Source organism: Mauremys mutica, chromosome 18 (assembly GCF_020497125.1).
Source record: "Mauremys mutica isolate MM-2020 ecotype Southern chromosome 18, ASM2049712v1, whole genome shotgun sequence".
NCBI classification, from domain to species: domain Eukaryota; kingdom Metazoa; phylum Chordata; order Testudines; family Geoemydidae; genus Mauremys; species Mauremys mutica.
Window position 1 is genome coordinate 15966044 of NC_059089.1, and position 22859 is coordinate 15988902.

At 46.8% G+C, this 22859-nt stretch overlaps 1 protein-coding gene across 2 annotated transcripts in view; it reads left to right on the forward strand.

The window, feature by feature from the left end:
* The window catches only part of FAM102A (family with sequence similarity 102 member A), a 48692-nt gene that overhangs the window by 17284 nt on the left and 8549 nt on the right, over positions 1-22859 (forward strand). For both annotated transcript variants that reach the window (XM_044992494.1, XM_044992493.1), the window contains 5 exons: positions 9887-10007; positions 10370-10399; positions 16272-16388; positions 16960-17006; positions 21568-21722. In XM_044992494.1, the coding sequence (XP_044848429.1) occupies positions 9887-10007; positions 10370-10399; positions 16272-16388; positions 16960-17006; positions 21568-21722 (470 nt within the window). The remainder of the gene's footprint in view (positions 1-9886; positions 10008-10369; positions 10400-16271; positions 16389-16959; positions 17007-21567; positions 21723-22859) is intronic.

The following is a 22859-nucleotide window of genomic DNA, read 5'->3' on the forward strand; positions in this document are numbered from 1 at the left end:
GCCTGAGAGGAATTGCAAGCACTATGGAGGACAGGATTAGCATTAAAAATGACCTTGACAAATTAGAGAGAGATCTTAAGGATTCAGACAAACTCTCTATCTCCCCTTAAATCCTAATAGACATTTTGTGCCTATGGGGAGGCCTATAGTCTCAGCCCAAGCAGGGGGCCTGTAACCTGAGCCCTATTGCCTAGGGTTGAAATCCTCTGGCTTCGGCTTTGGCCCCAGACCCCAGCAAGTCTAAGCCAGCCCTGGCGACGCCTTTAAAAACAGTGTCACAATCCACTTTGGGGTCCCGACCCACAGTCTGAGAACCGCTGTTCAAAGCTGATTTTCTTTCAGCAGTTTTAGTTCCTAGATGCTATGAGCAGTTCAGGATATTTTCTTAGTTTGTACCTCTGATTTCAGAGACTTAGAATGTGCTGCTGTGTGTGTTAAGGGTGTTTGGAGCTTGTCGAATGACCATGTGATATCCTATGGGGTGTACTGGAGGCCATTTACTTAAGAAAGGGGAGTTTTGTGTGTGATGCAAGATTGTTAATGTGCCTTTCAGTTAGGCTTCCTGACAGTAGGATTTTTTTTCTCAGTCTGGACAAACAATTAATTATTTCCCACCAAATAAGCTGCTAACGTGCAGTTAGAAACTCTGTATGTATACATGTATAACTAAGGGTGGATGCCCTGGAGTTCCCTTTACTGTTCATTGTAGCTGCAATCCCAAATCCCATATTAGAAACATCACTCCCCTGACTTGAAATGATCTACCCCTCCTCAGAACTAATGACCATTTTAGAGAGTAGTAATATGCAATAAAAATACATACTTAAGATTGACTTTTCACACTTAAATAAAATTGAGACAGCAAAGCAACCCCCTTCCTACACAGTGGAATGGCAGAAGTAGGGGCTTCCTTACCTTTCCAGGGGATTTCTCAGTCTGTTCTTACTGTGCTATGTTCTGTCACCTCTCTGGTTCTGTTGGTTTCTACTCTAGTCCTTTTCCTTTTTCTTCTCCTGCCTTTCCCAACCCTGGCACTACTCACTTCGTCTGGTTCCATAGAAGAGTTTGATCCTGACTGTTCTCCATCTCACTTTCTCAGCTGTCACTTCAGTTCTCTTAGGCCTGGTCTACACTGGGGGAGAGGGGAGGAGGATTGATCTAAGTTACGCAACTTCAGCTATGTGAATAATGTAGCTGAAGTCGCCGTACTTAGACCTACTCGGTGAGTCGACTGCTACCACTCCCCTGTCAACTCTGCCTGCGCCTCTCGCGGTGGTGGAGTTCAAGAGTCGACGGGACAGCACTCGGGGGTCGATTTATCGCGTCAATTAGATGCGATAAATTGACCTCCGCTGGATCGATCGCTGCCCACCGATCCGGCGGGTAGTATAGACATATCCTTAGGTAACTCCTTTCCTAGTCAGCTTCCACTAAACCTCATTCCTGCATTCATCCCTTCTCCAGCTAAATGAGCATCACTCAGACCGGTCCGCTTATTTAAACAGCGGTAAATCAAAGCTGGTTTTCTGCTTCAATTTCCTTTTAAATCCCACTGAACAGCAGAAGAAATAAACCATCCGAGGGAATGGGGAGAATTAAGTAACATTTGTAAAACACTTTTGAAAATGTATTTGTCATACTATTTAGTTTGCTTTGATCCCCAAAGGGCTGTCGTAGCTTATTGAGCAATCAGGTTTAGCATTTGTGGTGTCTGTGGGTAAGTTGTCTTAAAGAAAAGACATTTGTAGCCTGGCACAAATGTGAGTGACTGAATGAACAGGGGTGGGTTTTTAGGGGATGTGAGTAGGCAGGTTGTTGTACGTATGTGACTGCATTTCGTGTATGTATGCAGCAGGAGTAAATGAGTTTTGGAATTCAGGAGAGAGTGAATTTTGTGAGGTAGGTGGATGTGGTGACCCATACGAGCGAACTATTTACTTGAAACACTCATTATGGAACGCCCAAATACTGTTTGTCTCAGACAATAAACATTTGCTTACCGAGTCTTCTCTGAGTAACAAGGGTTTATGTACGTCATCTGTCTCTGAGCCATTCTTTCTTTTTCCACCATATCTGTTAACATCTAGCCCATAACAGCCAGCTCTTGTTAGTCTGAGAATACTGGGGTTTTCAGGGAAAGAAGCATGTAGATGTGAACAGCTGACATTCAGCTATTTAGTTTGACTATTGTTTTAATGAGTGACATAAGCTCGGTCATAATTGAATGACTTCAGTGTGAGTCATGAGTAGCTAGTATCCTTTCTGTCCAATCTGTGGATTTAAATGGCTTTTACCATTTAGACACTTACATGTTTTTTTGCTGTGTTTATTGGGAATATTATGCTTTTATTCACAGGATACATCTGTGCTATAAAATTTCTAAACTGAAGAGAACTTAGTTATAAAGCTGGTGACAGCATGTTACATTCGGCTGCAGCACTCAATCCCTTAAGCATCCTGTATTGTTACTGGCATAGCGTTGAGAACTGTAGAGAGATGTATAACTATGAGCTTTGTTGATCCGATCTCTATTCCGGGCTTCATCACCTTAGCTTTCTTACCACATCATGTATCCATTGTTTTCCACTAGTCAGTGACGTCTCTCAGACTCCTGGAAAGTTCAGTGAAAGTTTGTCCCAAAGCCTTAAAAATTGTTGGCCACACTTTGCTTTCTTCCACTCATCACCTCTTCCCAAACATGGACATTCTCTTGGAGGAAGGCTGCCCCACAAAGGAGTCCTCTTCAAACCACGATCCCCAGAAGTTTCCTTCCCAGTTGAGAAACACGTGCAATTGAAAGAAGGGAATTCTTGCCATCCTACACTGCTCAAGGTGTACGTGTTAGTTTTCACTCGTAGGTCCTTTATATGGCTCTCGCATGGCTTGCTGCACAGATATCAATCTGTTTAATAAGTGTCTGGCTCTACAAACATCATTGATTTAAATTTTATCCAGAAGTTGGAGGCATAATAAATGCACAGCAAACAGGCATATGGCAAAGTGACCTGGAGGTAGAGCTGTGAGAAGGTTCTGCACTGAAAAGCATAAATGCCCTACACGCAGGGAGAGGACGCAAACTGCACAGAGTCAGGACAGTGGGTTTGGGGTCTGGCATGAGAAATCGATGTGATGGGTGCAGCTACTCTGTTAAAATTCATCTTGTCCTGGTGTTACCGTAACTGCTGCATGAAGAGGATGGTATCGGGTTTGGGGAGGTGGCCATTTGAGGCTGCCGTCACTAGTCCAGTGATTTGAAAAGGTTTGAGAACCCTTGGTCTAATGATATACCGTACAGCTTGGGCTGTTTCTTTTTAATCAACAAAAAAAAAAATCTTGGTGCTGTGCAGCCTGTGTCTAGGAATCTATTCACTCAATGCGGCTGCAGTCTGCTGTGCAGCTACCTCTGGGGTTTAATGCAGCAGCTGTTTTACACTGAAAAACTACAGGGCAAGATGTGAACTGTGTGAGTAACAACTTTAGCTGAAACCACGGGGAAATGTTACATTCTGCCTACTTACCACCCAGTTTTTGTCAGATCACTAGAGTTAACTCCCAGAATGCATCTAAGTGATGTGTCCTCCTTAATGACCACAGGTGGTGAGGATCTCCTCCTAACACTGTGCTCAAATACTGTCACAGACTGAGTCATCAGCATGGCTGCTCTTTGAAAGTGTGTAATCCAGCTGCTAGCCCTGCTTACTGAGAGCTGAACACCTACGCAGGTTTTCCAAGTTTTGGAATGCATTTTTAATGGCTTGTTTCTACCTTTTCCCTAAAATCTTAGAATGGATGGAGCAAGAGAGAGGCTAATCCATGTTAATTGGTGTTCCCTAAAAATACCTCTGTGCCTACCTCCCTCTTAATCCTTTGGCGAGTTTAGGGACACACCTGAGGGGTTGGCTGGGATGTGAGTGCGTTGGGATGGAGAGAGTGTCTGATTACTCTGGAATGTTAATGGCCACTTTCTCCATTTGGTACAGTAGCAGGTCAAGCCATTTAGCTTCTGACAAACAAGGTGGTTGGGATTTTCGGTACATTTTACATAGTTATAACGCACCTTGATCTGAGTACATTGCAGCTGATTCAGGTGTGTGCAAACTACTCTGAAGTGGGAAAAGGGGTACTAACATCAGCTTGCTGCTGATAGGCTGCCTCTGAGTGCAACGGCTACCGATGGCATAGCTTGTTTGCTGCTGACTTTTTTCCATTTCCTTGCATAGAAACCAGATAGCTGAGCGCACAGGCTTTCCTCTCATAATGGCCGGACTGTAGTAAAGACATCCCCCTGTTGTCACTGTCTGGACACCCTTTGGACTGTAACTCTCAACCTGCCAAGGGCCAGATGTAGGATGCTGGCCTTCTTTTACATATTCAGAGAGACTTTTTAAAGAACACAATTGTCAAGATAAGTGTGAAATCATCTGGGGCGCATCTGTTTTACAAAACTTTCACTAAGTTTTGTAATGAGGCCTGGAGTTTGATAGCTGTGGGACAGGTGTGAATTCGGATGTCTAGTAAATAGCCTGCCTGTGCATTAAACTACTGCAGACACCATAGCACCATTAGCTTGTTAGCTCCTAAAAATTGTTTCCAGAGCTGCTCATGGGTTACACTGCAGCTATAACTGAGTCAGGGAACAAAAGTTATCACCTGACCAAGTTACACTGTCACATGCTAGAGCATAATTGGGACCTAACAGTGTCCCTGAAGCAGATTAAAACCCTGGACGGTCTCAGGCTTTAGCCTGGTTACAGGGATGCAATTGGATCCCATCTACAGTACAGCTTTTGACAGTGTCTGTAACAGGGTCTTCTTGCTCTGCTTTTAGCCTTAGTGAAATTGTGAAGGATTTAAATGTAGGCATCAGCCTCTAGGAATAGCTCCTGAAACTCATCAAATTTTTCCTTTCACCTCTGGGGAATGCCAATGTCCAGCTTTCTTGGTCTTGCTGTACCAACCATCTCCACTCCAGAGGAAGAGAAATGGGAGGAGAAACCTGGAAAATGGTACAATGGCTGCGCCAACCAATCAGACACATTTATTATAGGAATCCAAGCTGGGAATTGGCTGGCTGATCTCTTTAAAACAGTGTCACTAGCTTGATCTGACTTGGCACTGGAAGGGTAGTGTTTGCAGTGCTATCACTGAATGAAGTGGTGAACCAGTAAACAGGGCACAGAGTATCATCTTCTGTGGGCATGCAGGCGGATTAGTGCTGCTCAGAGTAGCTGACACAGATCCACATCTTAGAAAGGGTTTCAAACTGGGAGCAATTGCAAGAGGACACTAATGACTATGAGCATCATGAATAATAAAGCTCTGCTCCTAAATTTGAAAGGTGAGAGAGCTAAATAAGGAACCCTGCTCATAGGGGAAATATTGGCACACAGTATCTAACTTAACAGTGTGATCGTTGGCTTTCTGCCATTTCTGCTTTTGAGTGTAAAGCTTCTAGCAATTCAGTGCAAAAATTGTTGCACTATTGAAATGTCTGTCATAAGAACGCTATCTTTTTCTTAAGTGTTTGTGCAAGGAAAATAACAGTATAAGACTTTCCCCAAAAGACCACAGAATAATAATTGGGGAAAATCAAAGGAGACAATTGTTTTCACTAGCGATGTACTTACTCCTTCAGTATTCAAGTCAATGTGACAGGGTGAAAATTCTTCTCCTTTGAGTGTGCATGTTGGGATGTGTGGCTGGGCACACTTTGAAGAGACCAGAGTCTGTCTATGGTCTGTTTGGGAGTTTAGGTATTTTTCTGGTTAGCTGTTACTCATATGCAGGACAAGAGACTTCATTGATTCAAAGACAGCATTTATTCCACACAGGGCCTTTTCTGACAGTATTTTCTGAATGTCCTTTTTAGCCATCTTACAGTCGTGGTTGGTTTTGTGGCTTGCTAGAATAGTGCTGTTCTGTGCTTCGCAGATGTGCAAGTAAATCATGCTTGGTAATGATCTGTACTGCTGAATATGAAAGGCTTTCCATCTTCCACCTCTAAGCCCTAGTTAGGCAAAATCTGTACAAGGCCTGGCCCAATGATCACCTGGCCCACTTGCATATTCTGACTTGCTGGTAAGCTGGTGGGGTGTCACTGTATCTCCTTCCAACCACGTAGCACTCTCGTGCATTATGGCAGCCCCTTTGGCACATTACCCCATTTAGAACCATAGGGCAAACCACTGGCTGAAAGGATGCAAAGGTCCATCCCATTGACTATCCAGGGAGTCAGGGATATGTTAAACGGACAAGTTGGGAATTTGAAGTCCCTAAAGAAGCCCTTTCTTTAGACTCAGGCCTTCCACACATTCTGCAAAGAACTAGCACTTATTCTATGGGTTTGGTTTCCATTGTGAGAATGGTATAATTACTCTTCCCAGGCTAAGTATATAGGTGGGTTTTTTTTGTGTTAAAACTTATTCTGCTCAGGGTCAGAGCTTAGCTGGCAAGGGCTCAGGTTTCTGGGGATGCAGAACAGAGCAGACTGCAATAGACAGTTACTAATATAAAACCTCTGAAGACCCAGTGGTGAGTCTGCACCTATGTCCAGACGTTGGTCTGATCTATTTCTGGCTCCTCAAGTATAGAGTAAGGTTTAAAATTGGACACATCTGTTTTAGGCTCTTAATTTTGTATGACCGTGTGATTAGGGTTGTGAGAGACATCTCCCGCCTCATCTCCTGGCCGCACTTCTGCCATCTCACTGGTTTTTGTGTGTGATATTTTCTAATTGTACACCTGGGAGTGTCCCAGAGCTAAATACGAAACTCTGGGCTTCATTCAAGGCCACCTTTTAAAATATGCTCCCTGTAATTATCTGCCCAATGATAACTTGATGCCAGCAGTCAGCCAAACAAAGTCTACCACTTCATCAAACACCAGCCTATCTGAGATGTTTAAAACTCTTATTTTTTTCCTAGAAGTGGTCAGCTTTAACCATTCACTGTTCCCCTTGTCTCCCTGTCTAATGATTTTTAAGGACTTTCTAACCTGCTAGCATTGGCCTTTTCAACCATTCTACAAAACACTCTTTCCAAAACCAAAAACCTTCTCATCTCTTCTCAGTTCCCATCATTAAGATGCGTAGCACAAGATGGTAAAATGTTTGGAACTACAGTATACACAGGGTTCATAATAAGTAGAATGACTTCAGCCAAAGGCAGGATCAATTCACAACACAGTTAATACTGCTAATAAATATTTAGTATCGTACAACATTCCTTGTAGCCCAGTCAGTACTGGCACCACTTTTTGAAGCAAGTCCCCTCAAGATGTGTTTCTTATGTCAGCATCTCCTGGTCAAATGTTAGCGATGGGGTTGGTTCGACTTGATCATTCCACTGCTGTGTGACAAATACAAATTACTGGTTAGAAAACTAATGTGGACATTCTAACAGCAAATCTTGCCAAAGGAAAATGTCTGAGGCTCCTAACAGATCTGTGAATTCTGACACACTAAAGCGTAGTCATTCAAAATGTTGACTTATTCTTCCTTCCTGTCCCTTTTTTAAAAAAACAGTAGTTCTCTCAACTTGGCTGGTGCTGAGGATGCTTTTATTGTGAGAAAAACCTTGCAGTCTCCTCCGAGAGAAGTACCACTTTTGGTCCCAAGGCCTGAAGCAGTGGTTTGAGCACGGGAGTAGGAGCCAGGAACTCCTGAGATCTAATCTTACATAAGACACTAGGATCCCTCTGTGACTTTGAGAAAATCACCAGCCTGTCTGTTTTCCCATCTGTAAAAGGGAATGATGCAGCCCCCTTTTTGGGCAGATATGGGAGGATTCAGTATTTTTGAGCTAGTAGTAACCACCCTATTCTAGCTCCTTGCTGGATTCACCCTAACCAGTTTATACAAGCTGCACGAGTGAGAGGCTTGTTGACTTCACCTCAAAGTGTGGGTCAGGTAATCCCGAGATAGAAACAGTATTGGGGAGGTTTTCAGGCCGGTGTTGAAGGTATTTCTTCCTCACGCCTCTGATCTCATTATCTTGTATTATGCCTAAGTGCTATGGTTGGGGATAGGGATTGCTTTTAATAATTGAAGTACAGAGTATATCTGGTGCCCTCATTCCTTTCTCTTTTGCACTGTGCTAGGAGAGGGAGGGGATAATCCCTATATTACGATTGCCAACTAATAGCTACAAGTGGCAAAATCCCTTGTCAAAGATTCATCGCCCCCCACCCCAAATACCCTGAGAATTTAATTGGCTCAAGGCGGAGGCCTGAGCTGGAAATAGATCAGGCCGGGCTTCCCAGTGTGCAGAGGGACGGTTGGTAATGTGAGTATCGTGCGTAGCCCCAGGCGCCCTCTCTGCACGGGTATTCAAACCCGTCCCCCATGCTGATGCGCGCCACCCCCGAAAAAGAGGATTTGTTTCAAATGTCCCCTTTCCCTCCCCTGCTTCCTTTCAGGGCCTTGCAGAGGAAGGAATCTTGATCCGAAGTTCCTGTAAGTTAAAATGGAGGCAACAAGAGAATTGCCTCTATTTCTCTCCCTTCCATTTCTTTCTGTGGCTCAGCCTACAGTAACTCAATTTAAACACCTTTTAGTTTGCCTTGCAGTGCTTAGATTAGGTAGGGGGCTTGGATGGCTGCTTTCCCCCATTCCCAGACTGTTCCGGGCACAGGTTCTCCCCTCTCTAGCACAATCTTTCTCTTGAGCAGGGCCGGCCTCAGTTGCAGCTGCAGCGCAAACCAAGAGCACAAGATCTTTAGCTGGTGTGGTCCCAGTCTTGTTTCTTGCTTTCTGTGCGTATGGTGGTCTCCCACTTGCAGTGCCTCTGGCCTCTAATTGGCTCTCAACCTTTCCAGATTAATGTACCCCTTTCAGGAGTCTGATTTGTCTTGCGTACCCCCAAGTTTCACCTCTCTTAAAAACCACTTGCTTACAAAATCAGACCTACCCTAGGTCTACACTAGGGTGGGGCGTCGACCTAAGATACGCAACTTCAGCTACCGGCAGGTAGTGTAGACATACCCATAGAAATACAAGTGTGTCACAGCCACACTATATTACTGAAAAATTGCTGACTGTCATTTTTACCATATAATTATAAAATAAATCAATTGGAATATAAATATTGTACTTCCCTTTCAGTGTATAGTGTATAAAGCAGTATAAACAAGTCACTGTTATGAAATTTTAGTTCGTACTGACTTCGCTAGTGCTTTTTACATAGCTTGTTGTAAAACTAGGCAAGTATCTAGATGAGTTGATGTCCCCCTTGGAAGACCTCTGCGTACCCCCCAGGGGTCTGCGTACCCCCCAGGGGTCTGCGTACCCCCCAGGGGTCTGCGTACCCCCCAGGGGTCTGCGTACCCCCCAGGGGTCTGCGTACCCCTGGCTGAGAATCACTGCTCTAGGGCTGCTGTTTTGACTGCAGCCCAGCACGAGAGCAGAGTTGCCCCACAGAGCCCTGTGTAGGCAGTGTGCTTGCCTTGTAAGGCATGTGGCTAAATTTGAGTCCAGGGCTGTGCAGGATGGGCTAGAAACCAGTTCTTACACTTACTTCTAACAGAGTTTAGCCCCATCCACAATAGACAGCCAACCGACTAAACAGGTCGAGCTGGAAATGCTTAAACACCGTCCTCACGTTCTGTTTAAAGCTCAGTGTAGAAGAGATGTCGTCTCGTGTGAAATTTTGGATTGGACCCTGTCCGCTGGTCAGGGAATTGTCTTGGCACCTAAATAACCAGAACTGTATGTGATTTCTGGCTGATGTTGATTGAAATGTCATTCAAATAGAGCTTTGCAGACCAGGCAGCTCTTCACAATAGAAGGCTTTGCAGCTGGGATTGGCTCGATCTGCTTTATACCTTCTTTTCAGGCTGCTTTTTCATGATTTTTTTTCTCTCTCTCTCTCTCTCTCTCCCCCTCCCCCAGAGAGGAAGTGCAGGAGAACTGTGTCCGCTGGAAGAAGAAATTCACCTTTGTGTGTAAAATGAGTGCCAATCCTGCCACTGGCCTCCTGGATCCCTGCATCTGCCGAGTGTCTGTGCGTAAGGTGAGTACCCAGCCTCCACCTCTGATGTCGGAGCATCCCCAGCAGCTGGGTGTATTGGTACAGCTCCATGGCTGCCTTGTCTTGGAGGTGTGAGAGGATGCATGGATATTGAATGGTAATCAGAAGCTTTATGCTTGGGCTAGTTGAATGGAAATAGTCAGCATGCTTCCCTCACACATCCACACCCCACCATCCTGCAATGTTGTTTGAAGGGGAGATGAGGGAGGTGGTACCCTGGGTGCCAGGGAGGGGTGAAATCCTGGAGGCCTGTTCTAGCACTGACAGTATGATGAGTTTCCCTTTGTTCCCACAGTAAAGCTGATGGCTCCTTTTCCTGTTTTTCTTCTTGTTTCACATTATAGGAACTGAAGGGCGGAAAAACCTACTCCAAGGTAAGAGCAAAAGAGCGTGCAAGAGGGGTAGGACGCTGGGCCGTCCTGTGTGCACTCAGCACCTCTGGCCCGTCAGCGCTCTGACACATGGCCAGCGGTGGGATGTCTCAGGAAGCGGGGCTGTGTTTGTGTAAAGCCGTCCGAGGAAAGAGCCGTTAGTTGTAGTTGGGGATGGAAGTAATTTATTTCCCCTAAAACGGCAGGACTGTGACTGGCTGGGACAGAATCCAGATCCCATTGTACATGTGAATTCTAGAGAGGGGACTGATCCAAAACCACCGACCCGCACACCCTTAAACTGTGGGCAAGTTCTGAGGCAGATGTGAAACTCTACCGCTCGGGGTCATCGCTAATGAACAGGCCCACACAGAATGTAGACTCTGTTACCCTGCGTTCCCCAGAATGCAGTAACCGGCTGGCTGTGTTAGTGACCCTTAGAACTGCAGTCTGGAGCTTAACAGAAGCTCTTGCTGCAACAAGGCGTGTTCACGGAGAGCACTATAGACTTGGAAGGGATGAACAGATCGATCAGCAGAAGGGTTTTATTGAGGAACTCATTCCTTTTCTCCTTCTATCAGGCATGGTACGCACGAAACCTCATGCACTGCAGTAGAGGCAACGGGCTGAGAGTCTCTTCCCTCTTCAGAGTGGGTCCTGCTGCAGGAAGGAGAGAGTGGGTTGCTTTAAGAGTTACGAATCTGCAGGGGGCCCAAAGCCAGCTGCTTGCATGTGAAGGCTGGTCTTTGGCCTATGTGAAATGAGTTGATAGTGTCAGTGCCCAATGGGCAGGTGTTCTTGTTACATAAAACCCCATCACAGTTTGCTCCAGTTGGCACCTTTATTGGCAGGGTCTGAGACCAAGGATGGAATCCGCTTTGAAGGCTCAACAAGGCTCTCGTCCTTACATGTGGATTGAGGCCGGTGGGTGGAGGAAGCGGTTGCTGCCCACTCTGTTCCTGTTCTGTGCCTAATTATGACCTCAATCTCCAGGGCTGACCATCTGTTTCTTACTTACTAACTTCATTTTTTAAAAAGCTGTTCTTCCAATCCATAGAGCTGCTTGCCCAGCAAGAGCCACGCAGCTGGAGGGAGGGACATACATGCAACACGTGGTTAACTGAGTACATACATGCCTGTTCCCTCTTTAATCTATGTCCTGAATTTTTCCCTACCACTTGGAGATGTTGGGTTGGAAGAGCCTCAGAGGGGATGTCACTGCAGAGTTACCCCAGGCTTTTACTTGGGTATGGCCCTAACTGCCCCCCCATGCACGCACAGATGCACACAGACACCCCTCTGATCTGAGTTTGGTGCTTTAACGCTGGGGTATCTGGCCCACCCTAGGACATAAGCTAAAATCCAAGTGCTGCTTTTATTTGGGCTGATAATCTGTCCACTTTGCAGTGAGGGCATAAGGGAAACCACTCAGGTGTTGATAAATCCTCCAAAGCCCTCCCAGAAGGACAAACAAGTCCTCCCCCAATTTACTGGGAAAATCATAGAGCATCTGCCTACAACACACAGGAACCATAGGCTCTGCCCCCGGAAGTCCTAGCAACACACAGGTGAGGGCAGCACCACTGAACACAGTCGCTCTGCTAGAGCTTTGCAATGCGACTGCTCCCACTGGACTAGGCTAACCCAGCCCACATACCAATCACCCAAGCTAACTCTGCAAGGAAAAGCTACCCAAAGATAAGCAGTGGTCTTGTGAGGTGCACTAGAAGGGGAGGGAGGAGGGGTGTACATGTTCTGTGCGTCAGCGGGTTGCATGCAGATGTATATCCTTCCAAAATTTCAGAGCTTTTCATCTCTTTACACGCTTTACAAACAGTGGAATGAAATCTCCTCCTTGAGCTGTGAGGCGATAGCAACAAAGATATCGCAGGGCCTCTCCCGCTGCTAATGAGGACACTGGGCCCTTGCCAACATTCCCCCCAGTTATGCTGCCAAAGTGGCTATGAGATACTGAAGACTCACTTGCTGATGCTTCCAAGTGGCTTTGTGCAGAGGACAGAAATTGGGTTTCCGTAGACCTTTGGACTTCATATGAATGTCTCTGTGGGAGGGTGCGGGCCTGGAGGTGTTATGGATCTGGGCCAGCAGGATGTGCTGTTGAAGTGGAAACTTTTTTATTATTATTATTTTTTCCCCTCCTGTTGTCCCTGAACCGGATGGAAATGCCGTCAGCTGGCTGGAAAAATGAGGGAAACTGCTCTGAAAGGTTACAGCTGAGAACATCCTTTCATTAAGGGGATCCTTCCTCCTGTAGCTTCTGCCTTCCAGCAGACACCTCCCTGCACTGGGAGTCTGCTTCCTGAAAAAAAATTCCTGGCCCCAGCGTGCTGTGTAAAGCTTTGCATCAGTTTATACCCCTGCAGTCCATGGGGACCAGTCACCTGTCTTCTGAGGGAGGGGGTCCAGGGGTTTGTATCTGTTCATTGGATGGTAGGGGTTTGCAGTTGGTCCGCCCCGGGGGAGGGTGCTGGGTAATGGTATCCTATTGGTGTTGTCATGACTGTGAGCCCAAGTCCCCCATGCTGGGGTACATCAGTATTTTAAACAAGACTGCTAGCTGCTCCCTTCAACCTTATGGTCCCCACTTTTGTTTACTTTGACCAGCAGGGAGCCTGGGGTTTACGCCAACCTACTGACGCTTGTCAAAACTACACCTGCCTTGTCCACACTAAGATTTTTATCACGTATTAGCTAGGAAGTGGTGGTAGGGGCTAACCATGTGTTAGCAAAGACAAGGCCTTGGTCTTGGAGCTACTTGGCATTGGAGCCTTGTTGTTCTCTCGTTCCTGGAGCTACTGCCTGTTGGGCTGGATGTTGATTCATAGCCTAGTGTAGTGAGAGCATTGGGAGAATACACTTTACCCTGCATTGTCTTTTCACTCTGTCCCTGCAGTCCCCTTGGGGGGTGGGGGGGGGAGAAAGGAAGTGTCAGTCCTCTTGCCGTCTCCTTAGTCTCTTGACCATGAGTTAAGTCCCAGTCTCCCTTCTGGTCCCTTAGTCATTCTTATACAGGAACATCCCAGCTGTTTAGAACTTGGCTTCCTCTGTTCCAAATACAAAAGTCCTACAGTAGTCATTAACTGATTTACAGTGGCATTCTGTAATCACCTGTCAGCTTCCAAGAGTGACTGGATGAAACCCCAAACGCCATTAGCATGGTGCTGACCCGGGCCCATAAATCACTGGTCCAAGACATTCTAGTAGGGCATACCTGAATTTTGCTGCCCCGTCCTGGGTTGCAAATGGAACATGGATTTTAAAAATTGTCAGGGGAAAAAATACGGATCAACTTGAGTCATCGTTGTGATTCAAACAGCAGAAGGAATAGCATTGTCTGTTTTGCTTGTCGAGGTGCTGGCCAGCATGGGAGGGTGGAGTTTCTGCTTGCCAAGAGGTAAGAGTCAGATTAAAAACAGGGGAATTCTAAACTGAACCCTACTCAACTGTTTTCCGTTCCGGAAAAACCCCCACAAGATCAGAAAATGTTACCATGAATGCTGCCCGGTAGCTTTCTTTGTAATTAAGGTCTGTGCTCCCTCCTCAGGGAACATCAACTACCCCAGACCTGTATTGCAGTGTATGTTGTAACAACTTCTCTTGCGTTCCCTGTGAGAGAGTGGGGCCTACCCATCAAAGAGTGCCAAGCTTTTCTCTCCTCGCTGTGAGGCTGTGTAACTTGCTCAAACGCAGGGAAAGGGCAGGGACTGCAGCTGGTTCTGACTGTTTGAGCTGAATGTGTCAAGGAGAAAACGTATCGCCCGACAGCAGGGGCGGCTCTACAAATTTGGCTGCCCCAAGCAGTCATGCCCAGGAGGCGCCCCCGAGCCGCGGACCTCCCGCGGGCATGACTGCGGAGGGTCCGCTGGTCACGCGGCTCGGCTGGACCTCCCGCAGCTGCGGGCGGTTCGCTGGTCCGGCGGCTCCGGTTGAGCTGCCGCAGTCATGCCTGCGGGAGGTCCAGCCGAGCTGTGGGACCAGCGAACCGTCCGCAGTCATGCCTGCGGGAGGTCCACTGGAGCCGCCGGCCGAGCGTCCCCTCCGCAGTCATGCCTGCGGCAGGTCCGCTGCTCCCGGGGCTCCGGTGGACCTCCCACAGGCATGACTGCGGCAGGTCCGCCGGCCCAGCCTGCCGCCCCCCCGGGAAAGGGCCGCCCCAGGCAGGTGCTTGCCCCGCTGGGCTCTGGAGCCGGCCCTGCCCGACAGTGCAGAGAACATGAACTGTCCTCTTGGCTTCTTTGATTGATTGACTCCTTCACCTAGACTGTGTTCATAATAAATCTTCAAAGGACCAGGAGTGCAGAGTAACATCACTGCTGCTTTTTGATTTGGGTTCTTGTATGTTCTCCTATCAACACACTTGTACCATGTATCCGATTTTGTTTTCCTTCCTATTGGCTCTACTTGTAGTTTGTTTTGCATTCTCACTCACCTGTGTCCTTTTCTTCTCTAGTTTATTAAAAGAACTAAGATTGAGAGAGGCCATAATTAAAAATCTCCTAAAACATTCCTTTTCCTTCCTGTCTATCAAACTTTCTGTTGGCTGGCTAACCACAAGGGGTGTGAGGAAACGAGGTTCCAGGTGCACCCCATCAAAATGGCTAAGCTATAGGGCAGAGGTGGGCAAACTACAGCCCGGGGGCTGCATCCAGCCCGCAGGACCATCCTGCCTGACCCTTGAGCTCCTGGCCAAGGAGGCTAGTCCCTGGCCCCTTCCCTGCTGTCCTCCCTTCCCCACAGCTACGCCGCCACGTGGGCAGCGTTCTGGGTAGTGAAGCGGAACGTTCCTGCCGAGCAGAGCGGCAGCATGTCTAGCTCCGGCTGGGCAGCACGGCTGGCAGACACACTACTCTGAGCAGCATAGTAAGGTGGCCGGGGGGTTGGATAAGGGGCAGGAGGTCCCTGGGGTGAAGACAGGGAGCAGGGGGCGGTTGGATGGGGCAGAGGTTCGGGGGGGCAATCGGTCTGGGGAACGGGGGTGGTTGGATAAGCATGGGAGTCCCGGGCAGCCTGTCTGGGGGTGGATAGGGGTCAGGGCAATCAGAGGACAGGGAGCAGGGGGGTTGGATAGGGGGTGGAATTCCAGGGGGCCGGTCAGGGGCGGGGGGTTCTGGGAGGGGACGGTCAGGGGACAAGGAGTAGGGGGTGGTGGAATGGATGGGTCAGGGTATCTGAGGGGGGTCATCAGGGGGCGGGAAGTGGAAGGAGGCAGGGGCCAGGCTGTTTGGGGAGGTACAGCCTTTCCTACCCACCCCTCCATATAGTTTCGGAACCCCGATGTGGCCCTCGGGCCAAAAAGTTTGCCCAGCCCTGTTCTAGCGCATATACCAGAGCGTGTCTGGGATTTACTGCATGGCCAAAGAGAAGGTTAAAAGTGACTTCTAGCTTGCTGTTCTGATGGTCTCCTTCTTGTTTCTCAGAAACAATGTGTCAGTTTCATCTACAACAATATCCTTTCATCTCTTGGCTTGCAGGCTCCAGTGCATTCTGGGATGGCCTAGTACAAAGAGTGCCTTATTATGTTTGTGTATGTGATTCTGTTTTTTCCACATCATTGACCTAGTGCCTTCCACGTCCTTGGTTATGCAACAACCGCAGGCTGGTTAACGCTGTCCTCACCAGAACTACCATTGTGTTTCCTTCCTCCATACAGGGGCTTCCTGCAGGCTCAGAAATGTTCGCCTAAGATTGTGACCTTTTTCCATCCTCGAGAGTAGATGCTGACATGTAACCAAAGTTGCATAGTGGTCTGCAGAGGCATCTGCCCTGTACCACAAACACATTCTCTTCCTTTGTTCTGTGTGAGATTCACTCTCTCTTTATTGAACTTTTTCCCCCTGTTTTCTCTTGGCCACAGCTGGGTTTTGCTGATCTGAATCTGGCAGAATTTGCTGGCTCTGGATTCACTGTCCGATGCTGCTTGCTGGAAGGATACGATACCAAGAACACCCGCCAGGATAACTCCATCCTAAAGGTGCGTAGTCAGTGTTCGCATGGAAGGGATCCTAGACTTCAGTGCATTCTTCAAAAATCCCGCCTGAATTTGTAGTACAGAATTTTGTTCCCAGCCTTCCCACTTGCAACCTTGTGAGCAGAGATGTTTAGCAGAGAAGCACCTTTCCAAAGCCAGACTGGAGATAGTTTCCCACTTCCATAGAGAGCAGTCATTCTGATGCGTACAGGTATGCAGTTAAACAGTAGCAGTCCAATAACATCCTGTATCTGCAGATAAAACATGAGCTGGAAGAAAGTCTTGAGTCCACCATTAGAGCTGCTGTAGCATCTTTCTGAGCAGGAGGTGCTGATACATCATGGATATAGTGATGCTAGTGGCTTAAAATAATGCTCCACTGTATCTCTCAATCTTACTTTTGCGTTGGATGGAAAGGCAGTCCTGCTGATCCAAAGCACTGTGCAAGCTCCTGATTCCTAGATTCCCCTTCTCCCAGTCTCACAGGACCCAGTGCTGATATCCCCATTGATGACTGACTAGTTGGGTGGAGTTGTCAGTTCCTAATGAGCTGTATCATTTCTATCTCCCATAGGTCACAATTGGAATGTCCCTGCTCTCTGGGGACCCCTGCTTCAAAACGTGAGTTGCTGGGTCGTCTTCCACTCTTGCGGAACCTGTTGCATTTGCTGGGTTTTTTGGACACACAGCTGTTCCCTGAAGGGTGGGGCTATCCACCCTGAGCTGTCCTCGATCCCTGGTAGAGCCCAGTGACATACAAACATGATCCTGTGCATCTTATCCACAGATCACCTAAGCAATTTTATAAACCAGTAAACTTCCCCAAAAGTACAGTAGGAAAAAAGCTTATAACTGGGAATAATTGTAGGGGACAATTTCCTGGTGCAAGTGCTGGAGGAACCAACTAGGGGAAAAGCTCTTCTTGACCTGCTGCTCACAAACAGGGAAGAAATAGTAGAGGAAGCAATAGTGGATGGGAACCTGGGGGGCAGTGACCATGAGATGGTCGAGTTCAGGATCCTGACACAAGGAAAAAGGGAAAACAGTAGAACAGAGACCCTGGACTTCAGAAAAGCAGACTTTGACTCCCTCAGGGTACTGATGGGCAAGGTCCCTTGGGAGAATAACATGACGGGGAAAGGAGTCGAGGGAAGCTGGCTGTATTTCAAAGAAACCTTATTGAGGTTGCAGGAACAAACCATCCCGATGTGTAGGAAGAGAAGTAAATATGGCAGGCGACCAGCTTGGCTTAACAGTGAAATCCTTGCTCGTCTTAAACACAAAAGAACAGCTTACAAGAAGTGGAAGATTGGACAAATAACCAGGGAGGAGTATAAAAGTATTGTTCAGGCATGCAGGTGTGAAATCAGGAAGGCCAAATCACACTTGGAGTTGCAGCTAGCCGGAGATGTTAGGAGTAACAAGAAGGGTTTCTTTAGGTATGTTAGCAACAGGAAGAAAGTCAAGGAAAGTGTGGGCCCCTTGCTGAATGAGGGAGGGAACCTAGTGACAGAGGATGTGGAGAAAGCTAGTGTACTCAATGCTTTTTTTGCCTCTGTCTTCACAGACAAGGTCAGCTCCCAGACAGCTGCACTCTGCAGCACGGTATGGGGAGGAGGTGACCAGCTCTCAGTGGAGAAAGAAGTAGTTCGGGGCTATTTAGGAAAGCTGGACGAGCACAAGTCCATGGGGCCGGATGCACTGCATCCGAGGGTGCTAAAGGAGTTGGCCGATGAGATTGCAGAGCCATTGGCCATTATCTTTGAAAAATCATGGCGATCGGGGGAGGTCCCGGATGACTGGAAAAAAGCTAATGTAGTGCCCATCTTTAAAAAAGGGAAGAAGGAAGATCCAGGGAACTACAGGCCAGTCAGTCTCACCTCAGTCCCTGGAAAAATCATGGAGCAGGTCCTCAAGGAATCAATCCTGAACCACTTAAAGGAGGGGAAAGTGATCAGGAACAGTCAGCATGGATTCACCAAGGGCAAGTCATGCCTGACTAACCTAATTGCCTTCTATGACGAGATAACCGGCTCTGCAGTGGATGTACTATTTCTGGATTTTAGCAAAGCTTTTGATACAGTCTCCCACAGTATTCTTGCCAGCAAGTTAAAGAAGTCTGGGCTGGATGAATGGACGGTAAGGTGGATAGAAAACTGGCTAGATGGTCGGGCTCAACGGGTAGTGATCAATGGTTCCATGTCTAGATGGCAGCCGGTATCAAGTGGAGTGCCCCAAGGGTCGGTGCTGGGGCCGGTTTTGTTCAATATCTTCATTAACGATCTGGAGGATGGTGTGGACTGCACCCTTAGCAAGTTTGCAGATGACACTAAACTGGGAGGAGTGGTTGATACGCTGGAGGGTAGGGATAGGATACAGAGGGACCTAGACAAATTAGAGGATTGGGCCAAAAGAAATAGGATGAGGTTCAACAAGGACAAGTGCAGAGTCCTGCACTTAGGACGGAAGAATCCCATGCACTGCTACAGACTAGGGACCGAATGGCTGGGTAGCAGTTCTGCAGAAAAGGACCTAGGGGTTACGGTGGACGAAAAGCTGAATATGAGTCAACAGTGTGCCCTTGTTGCCAAGAAGGCTAATGGCATTTTGGGTTGTATAAGTAGGGGCATTTCCAGCAGATCAAGGGATGTGATCATCCCCCTCTACTCAGCACTGGTGAGGCCTCATTTGGAGTACTGTGTCCAGTTTTGGGCCCCACACTACAAGAAGGATGTGGATAAATTGGAGAGAGTCCAGCGGAGGGCAACAAAAATGATTAGGGGGCTGGAGCACATGACTTATGAGGAGAGGCTGAGGGAACTGGGATTGTTTAGTCTGCAGAAGAGAAGAATGAGGGGGGATTTGATAGCTGCTTTCAACTACCTGAAAGGGGGTTCCAAAGAGGATGGATCTAGACTGTTCTCAGTGGTAGAAGATGACAGAACAAGGAGTAATGGTCTCAAGTTGCAGAGGGGGAGGTTTAGGTTGGATATTAGGAAAAACTTTTTCACTAGTAGGGTGGTGAAGCACTGGAATGGGTTACCTAGGGAGGTAGTGGAATCTCCTTCCTTAGAGGTTTTTAAGGTCAGGCTTGACAAAGCCCTGGCTGGGATGATTTAGTTGGGTTTGGTCCTGCTTTGAGCAGGGGGTTGGACTAGATGACCTCCTGAGGTCCCTTCCAACCCTGAGATTCTATGATTCTATGATTCTATGATTCTAGACTCCTGCATTCTATCCCCAGCTCTGCCACAGACTCTGAGTGACAGGCAGTTCACTTATTTTCTTTGTGCTTGTTTACCCATCTGTAAAATGGAGAAAACGTTTGGCTTACAGAGGTGTTTGTAAAGCATTTTTAGATATACTGATAGAAGGTACAAGTACAAGGTCACTTTTTGACTTCTTAGAACTGCCAGTTAGTGGTATCTATTACTTACATTTAAAAAAAAATCTGACTGGATTAAGGGATTAATAGTAACATCTACGAATGAACGGGTGAGATGAACCATGAAAGGAGACGTGTGGGGGACTTCCCAAAGTGTACTCTCATTTTGGCTTCTTTGCTGCTTTGTGATGGAGAAAAGAAGCATAATTTTTTAAAAAAAATCTGTTTTTAACCTTAAAAATAACAAGAATTTAGTCTTGGTTTCTGTCCATCCCCCTCCCCGACCGGTTTTGTTGGAGGATTTTTTTTATTTTATTTTTTTTTGTCATGGGAAGTGGCCCCAGGTCTGTGCTGTGATCTGTTTGTTCACCTTAACTGAAGATATCCTTTCCCCCAGTGCTAGGCATTGGAGAGTGTTAGCAACAAACCCCAGCTCTCAATATGAGCTGTACCATCCTGTCCTTTTGTGAGCAGTAGTAATCAAAACTTGAGGCACTGGAGAGAGATTTCACTATTGAAAACAAGGTCTCTGACAGCCACAAAATAATTGTGGTATGAGATCCTAACACTGTTCTGCAGCATTTGCATAGTGATGTCACGACAATGCATGAAGACAGTGAATCAGAACCACAACAAATATATTACACTGTAATGTTGAAAAGTCTTGACTGAGCTATATGTGCATCTCTTGGTGACTGTTCAACAAAATAACTTTTTTTTTTTTTTAACTTCTGCTGCATGCTTCTTGGAGTCCACGCTTAACTTTTGCCTCTGTAGTAATGTCAGTTACAGATGTGACTTTAACAACATATTTATATGGGCAAAAGCCCTAGTGTAGTTGGTTTTATGCTTGCAAAAATGTGCTGGTAAAGCTTATTTTGTTTGGGGGACTGGTATAAGCTGTACCTGTAAAAAGCACTTTTCTACTGAGATAAGCAGCATCTAGACAAGGAGGGTTCACCCCCTTTCCCAAATATGCTTTTTCGATGTTGACGGGGGGGTTCCAAAGATTTTAGATTAGTGGACAGTTCTGGCGTCCTGTGTTTTTTAAGAAGGATGTCGAAAAATTGGAGAGGACCTGGGAGAGAAGAAAGGAGTGCAATCTGTTTAGTTCATCTAAAACATTGAGGCGGTGAATTGATGATAGAGTATAAGTGACCTTGTAGGGAGAAAATGCCGAATACTAAAGGGCTAGTTCAGACAGGCATAACAAGGCTTGAAATTAAAGCCAATTTTAGATTAGAAATAAGGCCCACACTTTTAATAGTGAGGGTGATTAGCCATTGGAAAAAACTTATCAAGAGAAGTGATGGATTCTCCATCTCTGGAACTCTTCAAATCAAGATGCTTTTTGGAAGATATGCTTCAGTCAGTCACAAATTATTGGACTTAATCCAGGGTTAACTGAGTGAAATTCTCTGGCCTGTGTTGTGCCGGAGGTCAGACTGAATGAATTTTATGATTCCTTCTGGCCTTAAAATCTATAAAATAGTCTGATTATTTTTTTAAAGTGACCAGTTGAGAAGACAAAAGACTTTTTAAATCACTTATGTAGTAATTTTGCTAGTTCGCTGGCCACTGTAGTCTTCTAAACTAGTCAAATACCTGAATTTCTAATGTAAAAAAACAAGCAGAAAAGCAAAGGTGTTGCAGTGTTCCCTGCTTACAAAACTCCTTGCAGGCTTCCATCCTTCCCCACAAAGAAGCAAGAAGGGAATGGTCTCCTTTGTTAGTCACCTCTTCAAGCTGCCAGTTCTGCTTGCGTAATTTGTATCACGTCCTGTCTTTTGGCCATTGCAGGCCTCCTTCCACAGCCAAATCCATCACCATCCCAGGACAGGATTCCTCCCTGCAGTTGACCTGTAAAGGCGAGGGGACTACCAGTAGCATCAGCGGCTCGGCCACTATTGGAGCAGTGCGTCAGGCCAAGTCGAGACCCACCATTCTCAATCCAGGTACAGGCCCTCTGTGCTCAGGACTGATACAGCACTTTGTTGTTCCAGGATTCCATTAAGCTTGGAAGGTTAATGAATCTCTGCATTGCATGTTCTCCCTCACCAGTCCTAGTGTCTTTGCTAATTAAGAAACCTGTAAGACTCTCTTTTAGATGTAGCTAAGCAGGGTGAACATGAAAGTGCAGCACATGTAATTCTGTTAACAGAGGAGATAGAGCCATTCCAGGGACTGACTTAATGTGTTGCTTGCAATCCTCTCTAAGGGGCCCTCACTGTGGTTCCTCTTATATTCAGTGACACTTAACACTGTTCACCCCTCTGCTGTTAGGTTTGCTCAGGCTGATGTTTAGAAAAGGTCCTGCTCTGCCTTTAGTGCTTCAGGGTCTGAGATCTAATGGTCTCATTCCAGCTGCTGAAGCAGAGTTCTTTGACTTCCATTTTTCAAGGACATTGCAGCCTCCCCCAGCTCCCTTCTTTAAAGTGAAGGGGCTGCAAATATACTGTGACAGATACATAGTGCACCAAAATCTGGAGCTACCCAGTTCACCTCAATGAGCCCTTTAAAAAAAACAAACCTGGCTTACATGTTTACCCAGGAGACCAAAAATGCTCCTTACAACCCTTTCACATGCAGGTGAAATCTCGAAATTCAGAGGTAGCACCGACTCTTCAGGCCATATTCAGAGGTGATGTAATGATGGTGAAACTCACCCTTATGAGGGTAGAAGAGTGGGGGTTATAGTAGGAAAAGCAGCTAACAGGAAGGAGTTTTATATCGTACATCCGTCAGCCCAAGGGTGAGACTGAAGCAGGACAGAGTTCCAGTCTGAGGTTTACCATCATCTCTGACTCAGGCCCCACATCTGACTTGTACCTGTGTATATGAGGGAAAGATGGATTCAATCCACCTCGCTCTTGTCCTCACAAACTCAGTGCATTTCCCTACCTGTTGGGATCCTCCCACGTTTTTGTTGGAGCTTTGAGAATCCTGCCCCTTTGGTTTTTTGTACCACCCTCTGTTGCTCTTCACTTGAAAAGTCCTGGGTTATGGCCTTCGCAGCACTCCACAGGCTGCTTTGTCTGAGTAGTGAAGAGCCTATAAGCAGCACTTGGTCTCTTGCATGGCATGCACCAAGC